Here is a 14,704-nt window from a genome sequence, read left to right as displayed (position 1 = left end):
TCAAAGGTACTCTTCCTTTAAGGTCACACCTTTGTTGGGGCCCCTGAGTGGCTGAGTTGGTTAAGTGTCTCCCTTTGGCTCAGGTCATGATCCTGGGATTGAGCCCCATGTTGGGCTCTGCTCAGTGGGGAGCCTTTTCACTCTCCCAGCTTGTGTGCTCTCTCTCTCTCTCTGTCAAACGGACAGATAATATCTTAAAAAAAAAAAAAAGGTCACACCTTCCCTTGACTTTTTCCCTTTCCCTGTCTTCCCCCATTCCCTAACCAGCTTCCCTGGCAGAGTGCTTCCAAGGAAATCACTTGCATGCAAACCCACATTTCCAGGTCTGCTTCTGGAGAACTCAGCCCGGTGCCTCCCTGGGAATAGATCTGCTACGGTGTAGTGTGTATGCATCCCTGCACTGTTTGGGATGGGCTACACCTTCATTGGTTTCTTATTTGCACTGGTTTGCCCTAGACAGGGAACATCCCCACTGTCTTACGTTTTCTTCCAGGGAAGTCAGCTGCTCATCCAGTCTCACTTGGTCTATCCCGAGAGGAAATGTCCCCTTCTCTCTGTCGGGAGGAACAGGTGGGAACTCCAAGGGCCCTGAGGACTCTGCTATCAGCTCCTCTGTGGCATTGATGACCTTCAAGACTTCTGTGGAGATGTTGCAGAGAGAAACAGCAGAATACTTCTGTTTGGTCCAATAACAGAAGGGAAGAGAAGACAAGAACAGCACATTAACAATGACATGGAAATTTGACATCATCACGGTGCTCATCATGAGACTGATTCCATTATAACACACACAAACATCGATGTGCCAAAAGAACGAGAAACTGAAAAGTCTACCTGGCTGGAGGGCACCTGGAGGTCGCCTGATTTGACGTGGCCTGGCTTCTGTGATACACACAATTATTTGATTCTGTCCTTCTATTGTCCTTCCCCTCCAGGGAAGACGGTGACCTCAAGGGGGGGCTATTCCATCCCCTGTCCACTGCTGGTGGTTTTATCACCAAAGCTAATTTCCTGGAGGATGACTTCTTTGATACAGCTCCAGCTACAGACTCTGTCCAACCACAACCCTGGCTGGTCCATTAGGGAGCCTTCTGGACTGGGTGTTAAGAGACCTGGGTTCTAGATCTGGCTCTAACTTCATTTGATGATGGGATCTTAACCCAGTTACTGTGTACTTCTAGAACTCAGCTTCATCATCTGAACAATGAGTGTTGGAAGAGTTCCTCTGCTGTGTGTCAGTAGCCCCTGTGTGTTTTGCTCCCTCACACCTGTTGTCAAGCCCATTTTCCCTTGCTCTGCTTGACTATAGAGGCTGAATGGAGAAACCCTCCATTTCCCTCATCTCTCACAGCCAGGGGTAGTCCCGCCACACAATTCTGATCAGTAAGCCTGGCAGGAAAGCTTGCGCAGGGGTCTCAATGAAAGCTTTGGTTTCCTTAACCAGGTGAATAGATCCAGCTGATGCCCTCCTTCCCCACTCCTGACTACCTTGATCACAGGTGTGCAGTTGTGGCAGATACCAAAATGCTGAGTAGGGTGGGTCAGAAAGCCTGAAAGAGCCTGGCCCAGACAGCCGCAGATCAGCTGAACCACTGTGAGTCACCCCTGCCTCTGAACATCTTGTTACATGAGGAAAATAGTCCCCTACCATTGAAGCCACTGTTGGCCAGATTTTCTGTTATTTGCAGCTGAATATAGTCCTCACTGACACAAGCTTTTACATTCAGCACTGAAAATTATTATCAGTCCAGATCTGGGCCAAGGTCACTGATGGAGAGAGGCACTGCCACCACAAAAAGTTATCCACATCTTTAAGTTTGTGAGGACAGAACATCAAGCAGTAGGCTGGAGTCTGGTATTTCTGGATGGCAATGGTTTCAATCTAGAACCCAGTTTATTTATCTCATCAAAGGGCTTGCAAACTGGAAGTCAAATATTGCCTGCTGCTGAATGGTGTGTGTGTGTGTGTGTGTGTGTGTGTGTGTTTACAATTTATCATTAAAATGTTTCAAGAAAATCTGGAATTTTAATGCTTTTGGTACCTTCTAAGGTACCAAAATATTAATGGTGGCTAAAATATTAATGATGGCTATCGCTTGATTTTCCATTCTTCCAAGTAGATTCTACTTGCTAGAGGATGTTTTGATACCCTTCCCGATTTGATGTGTTTAAGTGACAAGTCACAGTCTAAAAGCTGACTCTAGGCTTCTATGCTGAGGCACAGGGTCTCATATCTGTCAACCCTTTGTAGGGTTAAGGCACGTGTGCCCAGAGGGCTCCCCATCCAGCCTGTCTGCTCTAGAACAGCTGCTTGGCTGACCCAAGAGCCGCATTCCTTTTGGTTCAGGGGACTTTGCTACAAACCCAAACAAATGGGTCTGGGGTGTCGGGAGAATGGGATGGAAGGACGATGACACAGACCCAGTGGAATAAGGTCAGTGTCAACGCTTCACCGGAGGAGAAACAGGGGCTGTCCCCTGTGATCCAGGACGCTGTGACTCGCTGTGGCGGATCGTGAAGATGAATTGGGCTCAAAATGTTTTTGGCACTAAACAGCTGCCACTGTTTGCTTAAGTCCATTTTAGAAAAAGTGACGTTGTATGAATGAAAGCAGATTTGTCACCCTTCTCTCAGGACATAAGTTTGTGTTTAGAAAGTCTGTTCCTTATTTGGTAAAAGGGGTATTCTTTGTATATTTTTTTTTTTTTAAAGAAAGGCATATGACTAAAAGATTCAGAAAAAGACCACAGCACAGTTAGAAAAGAAAGTGTGAAAATTTACATGTCTCCAATTAGGACAACATTGTTAAAGGGTCAAGGTTATTAATGGGAAGGATTTAAGAGGTGCTTAAACTGGTCCTGCGTCCTGACTCCAACTGAACACATTATATCAAAGCGATAAGTGGGGCATCGCTGTTGCTTGGTGGTCATTGTTCCATTCTATCCATAAATAGCCTTGTTTATTCAACCATAGGGGTTGGAAGCTGGAAGCCAAATATTGCCCAGAGGTGTCCTTTTTAACAAGAATGGCTTCCATGAGACACGTACTTGCCAGATCTCACTGTTCCCCCTACATATTTTACTGGGGGTGGTCTAGGGTGTGCAGACTCTGTTCCAGGTGCTGGGATAAAGTGGACAATGGGTAAAGCACCGCCCTCATGGCATGCCTAGTCCTACGCCAGCCACTTGACATGCAGACATACTTCAGGTGCCCTGAAGGCATCTGCTTTTGCCACTAAGTCAGAATGTGGCAGTACCTGGCAGCTGGGCTGAAGAGCGCACCACAGCTTCACCTGGAAGCTCTGTGGTCTGGGGAAAGTCCTGGAACACTTCAGAAGCTGACTAGCCTCCAGCTGGGGGTAGTGGCAAAAAAAAAAAAAAAAAAAAAAAAAAAAAGTATATGCAAACTGGACAAGATCTCTGGTTGGTGAGTCAGATGGCGGGAGCACCCCTCCCCCAGTCTGGTAGGTGAGCTCTCAGAGGGGAAGTACACACTGCCATCCACGAGCCTTTGCAGGAATTCAGGGGCTCCTTGCCCACAACCAAGGACTGGGTTATTTGCTTGGATATGGGGGGTGGGAGTGAACAGTGCACCTACCGGAAGTTAAGATACCTGGGATTTAATTAGTCCTATGACAGGAGCAGGGCTACAAACCTCCCCGTTCCTTAGTTTCCTTACCACTCCAATAAAGGAAATCAGGGCTGACACCAGCTAGTTATGTAAATGTCCCACTCCCTGGCCAGTCTAGATTTAAAAGTAGAAAGCACCTTGTACAATTATGTTAAATAAAGCTATATTTAGCACTGGACAGGGTTTTGTTCAGATGAAAAGCTGGTGTGGACCGGGGTGCTGGCAGGAAGCCCTGTGTGTGGGAGAAGTGAAGAGCTAAAGGATCCTTCTGCTTTGTTGCTTACAGCCCCGGAGGGCCTAGCTGAATGGCACAAACAAAGCACAATTTGAGAGCCCAAAGAGAGCTATTATGTAGCTGATGGTACTCCAGAGAGTAATTATAAGATGGATTCAATGTGACAGTTTCATGGGATCAAAGAAGGGAGAGGTGAAAGTGTGGACATTAGCAGAGAGCATAGGGGCAATTACAGAACAGGAAGGTTGGTCTCAAGGACACTTGAGGCCAAGGGCCCCACAGATGATAGGATGGAAATGGCCATGCAATAACAAATTCAACCTTCTAGTGATCAAAGAAATACAAATTAAATAATGAATAATGAACGCCAGATACCCGTGCGATTCCCTTTTTAAATGCTTGGTGTGTGCCACCATGGCTTGGAGCAGCTGGGGCATGGTTCCCAGTGGTCACTACTGAGAGCCTGAGTGTGCCCTGCCAGGGTCAGTCTGTGTCCCAGACCCATGTGGAACATCAAATCCATTATGGTGACCTCTCACTACCTCTGGGGTTGACCCAAACAGTCTACACTCAGGATACCAAAGGTAATGAGAAGCACTCCGATTCCCTTGATCACTCACCAGAGCCGGCACAGTAAGGAACCTCAGCAAAGAGTCATGTTTCCTGCTGCCTGTAAGCAACAGCAGGATCAAGGCAGACCCTTCAGAAGGTTACGGATCACTCTGGGGCTGGGGTCCTGCCATGGGGGCCATTTCAATGGGCCCAAGAAAGCAGAAGAGCAAGGCAGGACCCGAGTCATAAACCCCAGCTGTCTCCTGCTTTTCTCTCTAGGGACTGCAGAGAGAAGCAAGACTTCTTTCCTTTTTGTCTCACTCCCCACAAACTTTAGCTGTGGTAATCTCTCCATCCCGTCCCCATGTACTCCCCCTTCACATAAAACATGCTGCCAGAACGAATTCCTCTTCCATTTACTCTTCCTTATAGACCGTTTGCCCAAGACAAGCAGAATGCAAGGTGTTCCCAGGGACAGATTCTGAGTCTACAGAGTTCTAAAGAAAAGACAGTTTCCAGCCTAAATGATAGATATACTTGATCAGTAGCAATCCTTGTAAACTCTCCTGAGATTTTTTTTTTTTCCGGCATCATCATTCATTTCAAAGCATTGTGTTGGACAAAGAAATGCAGACTCATTTCAAGCTGGAATAGACAGGAATGCTCCTTACCAGAATATCCCAAGCTTGCCAAACGCGAATAGTGGGAGCGCGTGAAATGCCTGGCTTTCCAGAGAGGGAACACTCTGGATGCCAAAGGCCTGATTCCAGGCCTGGTTCCACCCAGGCTCAAGTGTGTGTCTGCCTGACTCAGCGGGGCCAAAACAGATCCCATGTCGGGCTGCATGTGATGGACCGAGGCTGTGACAGAGGCCCGGCTGTCTATTTATTAGACTTGATGTAAGTCTTGATATGATCTCATCAAATACAATGTGGGGAGGAGAAAAGCCTTCCAGGTTAAATGACGTATGCAGGCGTCTGGGGCAGAAGAGAAATTTTTCTAGCTTGGGAACGGTTCCAATGCCTATAACAAGAATAGAAGAGCTAAACAGGTAGAGACTGAGGGACCTGAGCACTAGGGTTTTTGTGAGATAAAGAAAGAGGCAGTAGGCTTTGAGGTCCATGGGCCAATCCATGAAACAGGGGTGGGCAGTGGTGAGAGGATTCCCATTCTGGCAAAAGACTCCCACTTCTTGTCCACTGGGCTCAGCAGGCATGGAGCCCACTGCTCATCATTCTTTTAGGAGCCTATAAAAATGTTTTATTTATTTATTTTTTTAATGAAAAAGAAGAAGATAAAAAAGAACTCTTAGGTCCAGGAACATGTTTTAATTCATAATATTCCTATATTAATCTTTATACCTTCACAGTTGTAAAATTTGATTTGTTAGTGGGTTCTATGGAGGAAAGGGCCCATGGGTGCAGAAGTGCTTGGGTACGGAAGTCATATGTTGGCCTTGACATGGCTGCTCTGGAACCTGTCTGTGAGAAGGCATGTGGGCAGCAGCGGCCTGGTGAGGCCTGTCCTCTGGGAGGCACTGCTGTCCTCCCTAGATAATTATAAAGGCCCCAAGCAGGCCCCTATGGGTGGACTGTCCATGCACGCTTGGAGAAGCCTCCCTAGTTTCCCCCAACTGCTATGGGGGGAGGGTCGTGGGTGCTGCCGTCCTGTGGCTTCCTACTGAGGACTGATGTAAGTGTAACCTTCTCTTGCATACCCCAGACCACGAGGCTTGGGAACTTTAGATTACACTGCCTGTGACATTTTGGGCAAATGATTTATTTTTAAAGATTTTATTTATTTGACAGAGAGTAGGCAGAACAGCAGGCAGAGAAGGGGTCGGGGGAGCAGGCTCCCCACTGAGCAGAGAGCCCCATGCGGGACTTGATCCCAGGATCCTGAGATCATGACCTGAGCTGAAGACAGAGGCCTTAACCCACTGAGCTGCCCAGGTGCCCCGGGGCAAATGATTTAACCTCTCTGAGACCCCACTGTGAAAGAGGTAACACCATCTAGCTCAAGAGACTTTGGAGGGTAAATTATATAGCATGTGTCAAGGGGCCACACAGTGCCTGGGTCCAGGGTTAGCCCTCCTCAACACTCACCCCCACCTGCTCTACTCTCTCTAGGTGGACCAGTTAATGGCGATGGCCTGGTGACTCAGATGCCTTCCATTATATGCCATGCTCTCGAAACAGCTTTCCTTGCCTACCTGTGTTTTTTTTTTTGAAGATTTTATTTATTTATTTGACAGACAGAGATCACAAGTAGGCAGAGAGTCAGAGAGGCAGGCAGAGAGAGAGGAGGAAGCAGAGTCCCTGCTGAGAGGAGAGCGGGGCTTGATCCCAGGACTCTGGGATCATGACCTGAGCCCAAGGCAGAGGCTTTTAACTCACTGAGCCACTCAGGCGCCCCCCCTACCTGTGTTCTGAAGAATGCTTTTCACTGTTCTTTACTGAAGAAAGTTAAACTTTGCTTCTCTTCATTTCCTAGTTTTTTTCTTACGAACTAGGAATATTTTAAAAAGAGGGGCATGTGGGTGGCTCAGTCAGTTAAGCATCTGCCTTCGGCTCAGGTCATGTTCATGGAATCCCAGGATGGAGTCCTGCATTGGGCTCCCTGCTCAGCGTGGAGTCTGCTTCTCCCTCTGCCCTTCACCCTGCTTGTGCTCTCTCTCACTCACTCTCTTCCTCAAATAAATAAATCAAATATTTTAAAAAATAATATTTTAAAAAGAAAAAAATCCCACCATGACCTAGTATTATCTACCACCACCATAATTTCATAAACAAGGGGTAACCTAATGACAAAAAAAGAGAACATAGTATCTGACTCTAGAATGGTCTGTCCTAAGAAATGACAATGGGGGGCACTTGGGTGGCTCAGTGGGTTAAAGGCTCTGCCTTTGGCTCAGGTCATGATTCCAGGGTCCTGGGATCGAGCCCCACATCGGGCTCTCTGCTCAGCTGGGAGCCTGCTTCCCTCTCTCTCTCTGCCTGCCTCTCTGTCTGCTTGTGATCTCCATCTGTCAAATAAAAAAATAATAAAAATTAAAAAAAAAAAAAGAAATGACAATGGGCAACCTGACATGGACATGCAGACCGCCCACCCCTTACCCCCGCCCCCGCCAGGCACAGACACGTATTTTGGGAAATACATACACACGTATTTCCCTTTGACTGGGAGCAGAGCGAACCGGGAGTACTGACATGCAATAAAAACAAGCGATGTTGGGGCGCCTGGGTGGCTCAGTGGGTTAAAGCCTCTGCTTTCGGCTCGGGTCATGATCCCAGGGTCCTGGGATCGAGCCCCACATCGGGCTCTCTGCTCAGCGGGAAGCCTGCTTCCTCCTCTCTCTCTGTCTGCCTCTCTGCCTACTTGTGATCTCTGTCTGTCAAATAAATAAATAAATCTTTAAAAAAAAAAAACAACAAGCGATGTCATTGCCTATCTGGGAAACTGAACAACCAGGTCCTCAGACATCACCTGCTGTTTCCCATCAGCACTAATTAAATGCAAGCCTTGAGAAAGAGTCTGTCCCATGCCAGGCCCTGGCACAGTGCCCTGCAGGGGATGCAGAGGCCAGTCAGCCATCATCCCTGTCCTCAGAGAGCAGAAAGGGGAGAGGGACATGACGACCAACAGCAGGTAGCAGAGGACAGGCCCTGCCCTGCACTGTGAGCAGGGGGCTGTGGATCTCTAGGGGTCCCACCACTTTGTGACATTGGGGTTGGTCTGGAAGCACAAGAAAGAAGTTAAGAAACAGTGAAGACGAGGAAGGTCTTTCGGACACCAGTCCCGGAGCCTTGACCCCATAGGGACTGGCACTGCAGCCTGGGGCATGACAAGGATGACAAACAGAAGAAGGGAGACGGGGGCAGGGCAGTGCCCTGAAAGCCACACTCAGGAGTTTGTGTTTTGTGCCCCCTGAAAGCGGGTGCCACAGCAGGTTTGTGGCTATTGTTCTCAGGAGCTGGCATTTCCTGACCACTCACCGCATGCCAAATTCTGGGATGAGCACTTTTGGCCTTGCCTCCCTGAGCTCTCCTGACTGCCCTCTGGTGCCTGTACTATGACCACATCTCCCAGATGAGGAGCTGAGCCTTAGGGAGGGGTCTGCTCTGAAGGAGCCGGCTTTGCACCCAGATGTGCCTGTTTTTGAACCCCAGATTCCTCACAGGCCCCTCGAGAGGCCTATGTTTGTAGGAAGGCAGTTCCGACTGGGAGAGGAGGGACAGATTAAGGGCTGGGGAGAAGCTGAGGCAGAGAAAAGCATTGGAAACTCTTACTGCAGCTGGAATTCAAGGTTGCTGGGGCCTGGGATGGGGCAGCTGTGTAGGAGTTACAAGGGTGAGGAGCACTTTTCTGGAAAGAGTTGAGAGCATGTCGGGGCTGTGGACTGGGGAGGGAGGCAGCGAGATGGGCTGTGAGCCCAGTCGGCTGAGCTGAGTGAGCCCAGGGAGCTGGCACAAACTGACACTGGTAAGGAGATTTCAACACCAGCAGAGAAAGAAGGGTTCCCTGGGCTCTTGGAATAAGGGAAAATATAGTATTGCAGAAATCCTTTCTGACCATCCAAGAGACAGTGATTGCTAATGGCCAGGATGGAATAAGCTCCAGGTCACCCTTATAGTCTTTATATTGGTTTTTTAAAAGTACTTATTTATTTATTTGAGAGAGAGAAAGAGAGAGAGAGCACGTGAGCGTACTAGTGGGTGAGGAGTGGGAGAAGCAGGTTCCCCACAGAGCCAGGAGCCCGATGTGGGACTAGATCCCAGGACCTTGGGATCATGACCTGAGCAGAAGGCAAATGCTTAATGACTGAGTCAACTCATGTACCCCTTGAATCTGTCATTTTTGCTGTCAGGTCACCAGAGCAGATTGGGGGGACACAACCTTCATAGCTGGGTTGGTAAAAACGAGAAAATGGTGGAGGTGTGAGGTCCTCCTGTTCTCCTTTGAGCCTGTGATAAATGAACCTTCCTCAGGGGGCTGATGGGAGATCGTGGACCTTCCAGGTAATGCAGGGAAAAGCTTCACCGGGGCTCTTCTGAGGACCTTTTTGAACATAAAGGGGTAGTGCTCATGCAGCGTAGAAAAGCCCTTCAGGAGCTCACATTGCATAAAACCTACATGGGGCCCCACTTCTCTCCTGCTGAAGGCTGCTCCTGAGACCCCTCCAGGAGAGAACAGAAGGAAGAAGGCAGCAAGCTCAGAGCTAATGTGGGTCCTGGTACCATTAGGACTCCAGGCTTCTCATCATTACATTTAGCCCTCACAACAACCTGACATGGTTGATGTTTTAATTCCATCTCTAGAGATGAAGAAACTGTGGCTCAGGGAAGATGCAGAGCTGGGATCTGAGCCCAGAGCCTTTGGTCTCCGAAGCCCACGCTCCTTCCCACCTGTCACACCACCTCCTATGCACATAATTCCTGGAACCCAGTGGTCTGTAGGAAGTGACTGTGGAACTGAATTATACTGAATAATCAGATCAATAACAATAGATAGGTCAGCGAGACAAGGGCTGCATTGACATTCAGCAGAATAAGCTTTGGCCACACCACCCACCAAGCCACACTACGGAGCTTGAGATCTCCTCAGTGACAAGCTCTGGTTCTGAGCCTTCCTGAACCTACCTGGGATTGAGCCAGCAAGGACAGTCAGTGAAAAGGAATGTGGTCTCTAAGGAAATCTGCTCTAAGCGTGGTCCAGACTTCATGGTCTCCTCATTACTTTTCTGTCCCATATTACAGATGCTGTGTTAGCTTTAAGAAATGCTTCCATCAAACTACCAGGAGGAAACAAGGAAATTTATCCTGATTTCATGTATTCCCCCCACCCCTTTTCAAAGGTAAGAAAAGAAACTCCATAGAAATCTGCTAGAAAAACTCCACAGAAATCTGCTAGAAAAATTCAATGCAAATATGTTTCAGCTCTCATAAGACATAAGGCGCTCTAGCGAGGCCTCTACAACCTGTCAAAATACATCCTCCACGAACAGACCCCTGTCCCTGAAATGACTTGACGAAAGAGCGTGACACAGAATTGTGGAAGGAAATTGGAGTGTGAACAATAAATTCGCATATGTAATAAAACGAAACTACAAACCATAACAGAGATTAGAGAACTGTCCTCTAGGAATGTTTGGGGCCTAAATCATCTAGGGTTTGATGGTCAAGGCCATGTATGAAAGAAATGACTTGCTGTCCTAATGGTGATGACAGAAGTGAATTTTTGAAAACTCTGCACTTTCAATCCAGAATTAAACTCCCTGGCCTGTATGTTTTCCTGAGGTCATGTTCTTGTTTAATGCCGGCCAACTGACACCCAGTGAAGACCACTTCGTGACTGGTGGAGGTGACAAAAGAGGGGGATGAAGGGGCCATTACCTTTGCCTGCACCTGCTTTGGTCGGTGTCTGGCAAGCAGGACTTGCTTTCCCAGCAGAGGGGGTGATCATGGTCACCAGTCTTTTTTGCTTTTGCATACTTACTGGCTGTTCTCCAGAAAAATTGTTTCTGATACTGACTGAAAGTGTTTGCCTGCTGCTGGCAGTAACCGGGGGGTTGCTGGGGCACGTGCTCACTTCTGAAGAAGCCCAGTGAGATGTGAAACCATCTTCCATGATCACTGGTAAAGGAGGTGATTCTTTTTACCTCTTGGCAGCGTGGGGGATCTTGGTAAATAAAAGGTCCTCCTTGTCATTCTCTGTGGACACCTTTCCAGGTGCTCCTTATGTCACTCAGAATAAAAGCTGAGGTTCTCCGCATGGCCCCCGTCACTCCTCTCACTGTCCTCCCCATTGCCATACTGCTCCAACCACCCTGGCTCTTTTCATCAGTTCCTTAAACTTGTCCAGGTCATTTCCACCGTAAGTCTTTCTTGTGTTGCTCTGCCGGGAAGAACCTTCCTTTAGATTTTCCCCGACTTCTTCCTTCTTGTCCTTCAGGCCTCAGTCCAAGGGACACTTGGTCAGAATGGTGTCCGAAAAGACCTTCCTGGACTCACCTTCTTCTTAGTCCTTAACACAATCTGACATCATCCCCTGAACCTGTCTACATATTTATCAGCTGTCTCCTCCAATAGAAGGTAAATTCCATGAGGCAGGTAACTCTTCTCTCTTATCCCTGCTGTACTGCATCTCTTGGAATAGCTCAACAACTATTTGTTGAATAAATGGCAAAGGAACAGGGATTCGCTCTCTAGAGCCTGTGTGGCCTCTTCTCATAAGGGATTGTCTCCTGTAAGTCCTGTTGGGCCTGCACACCAGGAAGATCCATTGCTCCCTTTACTGGAGGGAAAATTAAGGGCCTTCCCCCCCTCGCTACCTCCTCCCCTCCCCCAAATAACTAGTGGATATTTGTCCCAACATCATTTATTAAGAAGTTTCTTTCTCCGACGGGGGGTGAGAGGTAGGTGGGAATCATGAGATAAATCATGAGTTAAATTTTAATATATTCTAGATCGTACTTCTGGCCTATTTTATTATAGCTTGTATCACTCTCTCACAAATTTAATTACTGTGCTTTTAAAGTATACTGTAATATCTTAATACGGGGGTCCTCTTCATTCAGATCTTATTTTTTGTAAATGTGTCTAAATTATTCTGGATTTTTTTCTATCAGGTTTTCTTTCTTTTGAGAAGTTAAAAAAATGTCTGGTTCAGATTTGGATTTGATTTACATCAGGCTTCTGCCCTAATTTTGGAAGAATTCACCTTTACATTATCTTTTCTTCCATTAGACAGCTATGTTTCCTGGAGACTTGCAGTTTTCTAAAGTTTTAATGTCCCATTTTTTGTTCCTAGTATGGAGAGGATTCATTTCCATTTTATCTGCTCTCACCAGCTCCCAAACTTGGTTTGAGATTCATCCATGAATTTCATTGCAGATTAATGACTAAACTAGAAGCCCCTGACATGAGGAGTTCTAATGTAAATCTTGGAATTGACACTTGGGCTGTACTACTGTGTAATTACATCCAATGATGTGGATTTATGAATATAACTGCTACTAACAGACCATTTCTTCCAATAGAATGGGTTTTTATTTTGCATTTATTTGTGTTCAAGGTTTCTGTAATCTTTTGCAGGCTCTGTGTCTCAGGTAAATGTTCATGATCTCTGGCCTTATGCAGGCCTTTCTATTTGTCCATATAATTTCCTTTCCCACTCTATGCAAGAGCTATTTCAAGTCTCTCTACAATCTGGAAATGTCAATTCTACCACCCCTTCGCCTTCAGAAGACAGACTTGCTTTTTAGTTCAGAGAGCAGGGGCTAGATGGGGGGGCGATACAGAGCATAAAACAAAACCTCTCCAACTTCTGACATCAAATTTACATAATTCCTTGTATCTGGACCAAATGTGTCTGCTCTTGTAGTGCTGATGCCTTATCTGTTTTCTGGACCTTGTCCCCTCCATTTTGCCAAGAGTCCCTATTGTTGGACATTTAGGTCATTGTTTCCCTACAAGAATAATGCAATGCTTGATGGATTGCATTGGTGTACCCTGGGCAGCTTGTTCAGTTTTTCCATAGGATAAAGGATGCAAAGTACAGTCGCTGAATCAAAGGGTGTGCCTGTTCTGATGGCTTGGACTTACCCAGTTCCCAGCACATTAACGTGGGCTCCTACTATTTTGTGTGCATTAGACTGCCTCTTTCCCTGAACTCCTAGCAACGTTGGTTATGATTCTTTTTAGTCATCCAATTTGTTAGGCAAAGTGACATTTCGGTATTTCAATTTGCATTTTTGTTGCTCGTCTAAACAAATGATGAACTTTGCCCTGTTCATGGCCATCTTCTCAGCATCTTACTGTGCATTTGTTGAACGGGAAAGATGAATGTGCAGACCATATGCTAAGTTCTGAGCTACATCTTGAATTAGATACAGCTAAAATACAGTTTAAGCTAAATATTTTTTTCACATGCTTATTGGTAATTTACATTTTTTTTTTTTTTTGGTGGATTGCCTGCTCATGTGCGTTGCCTTTTTTACCCATTAGCATTATGAGGCTAAGTAATTGTTTGCCCATTATGTATTTAAGCAATATGTCTTCTCAGTTATTGTTTGCCTTTTAACTTTATGGCTTTTGAAGGATGAACATGTTTCACCACCCCACCAAGATTTGCTGAGATACAATTGAGACATAACATTGTGTAAATTTAAGATGTATAACAGGATGATTTGATTCACTTATACACTGTGAAAGGATTACCATAATAGGGTTAGTTAACATCTCAATCATCTCTTATAATCTCCATTTTTTTGGTGTGTGGTGAGAACACCTAAGATTTACTTTCTCAGCAACTTCGGATTATATAATACAGTATTATTAACTACAGTCACTATGCTATGTTCCCCAGTACTTACTCATCTTGTAACTGGAAGTTTGAACTCTTTGACCAACACTTCCCCCTTTCATCCATCCCACAGACCCTGGCAACCACTACTCTACTCTCCGTGTCTATGGGTTCACCTCCTCTAGATTTCACATATGAGATCATACAGTATTTGTCTTTCTCTGACTTATTTCATTTAGCATAACACTCTCAAGGTCCATCCATGTTGTCACAAATGACAAGAGTTCCTTATTCCTCACAGACTGAATAATACTCCATTGTACATATATGCCACATCTTCTTTACCCAATCATCTGTAGGTGGATCCTTAGATTGTTTCCATATCCTGGCTACAGGATAATGCTGCCTTAAACACGGGAGAGCAGATATCTCTTCCAGATCCTGATTTGCTTTCCTTTGGATATATGCCCAGATATTACTGGACATTACTGGACCACATGGTAGTTAAACCTCCATACTGTTTTCCACAGCGCCTATACCAATTTACATCCCCACCAGCTGTGTACCCAGGGGTTCCCTTTTCTCCATATCCTCACTAACACTTGTTTTCACTTCTCTTTTTGATGGTAGCCATTCTAACAGGTGTCTTTTCTATCAGCATCTTTTCATGTCCCTATCTATTGGTTATTTGTATGCTTTCTTTGGGAAAATGTCTGTTGAGGTCTTCTGCCCACTTTTATTTTTTCTATTTTTATTTTTTAAAGCTTTTATTTATTTATTTCACAGAGAGAGAGAGAGAGATCACAAGTAGGCAGAGAGGCAGGCAGAGAGAGAGGGAGAGAGAAACAGGTTCCCTGCTGAGCAGAGAGCCCAACACGGGGCTTGATCCCAGGACCCTGAGACCATGACATGAGCTGAAGGCAGAGGCTTCAGCCTGAGCCACCCAGGCACCCCCTCTGCCCACTTTTAAATTAGGTTGTTCAC

General features: G+C 46.2%; 1 protein-coding gene across 5 annotated transcripts in view; it reads right to left on the bottom strand.

The window, feature by feature from the left end:
- The window catches only part of MYRIP (myosin VIIA and Rab interacting protein), a 390,291-nt gene that overhangs the window by 14,976 nt on the left and 360,611 nt on the right, over window positions 1-14,704 (bottom strand). For all 5 annotated transcript variants that reach the window (XM_082746223.1, XM_082746221.1, XM_082746224.1 and 2 more), the window contains one exon: window positions 482-676. In XM_082746223.1, coding sequence (XP_082602349.1) covers window positions 482-676 — 195 coding nt within the window. The remainder of the gene's footprint in view (window positions 1-481; window positions 677-14,704) is intronic.

This window comes from Mustela nivalis, assembly GCF_964662115.1.
Source record: "Mustela nivalis genome assembly, chromosome: 1".
Lineage (NCBI taxonomy): Eukaryota > Metazoa > Chordata > Mammalia > Carnivora > Mustelidae > Mustela > Mustela nivalis.
Note: the sequence above shows the minus strand (reverse complement) of the source record. Positions and strands in the feature narration are given on the sequence as shown.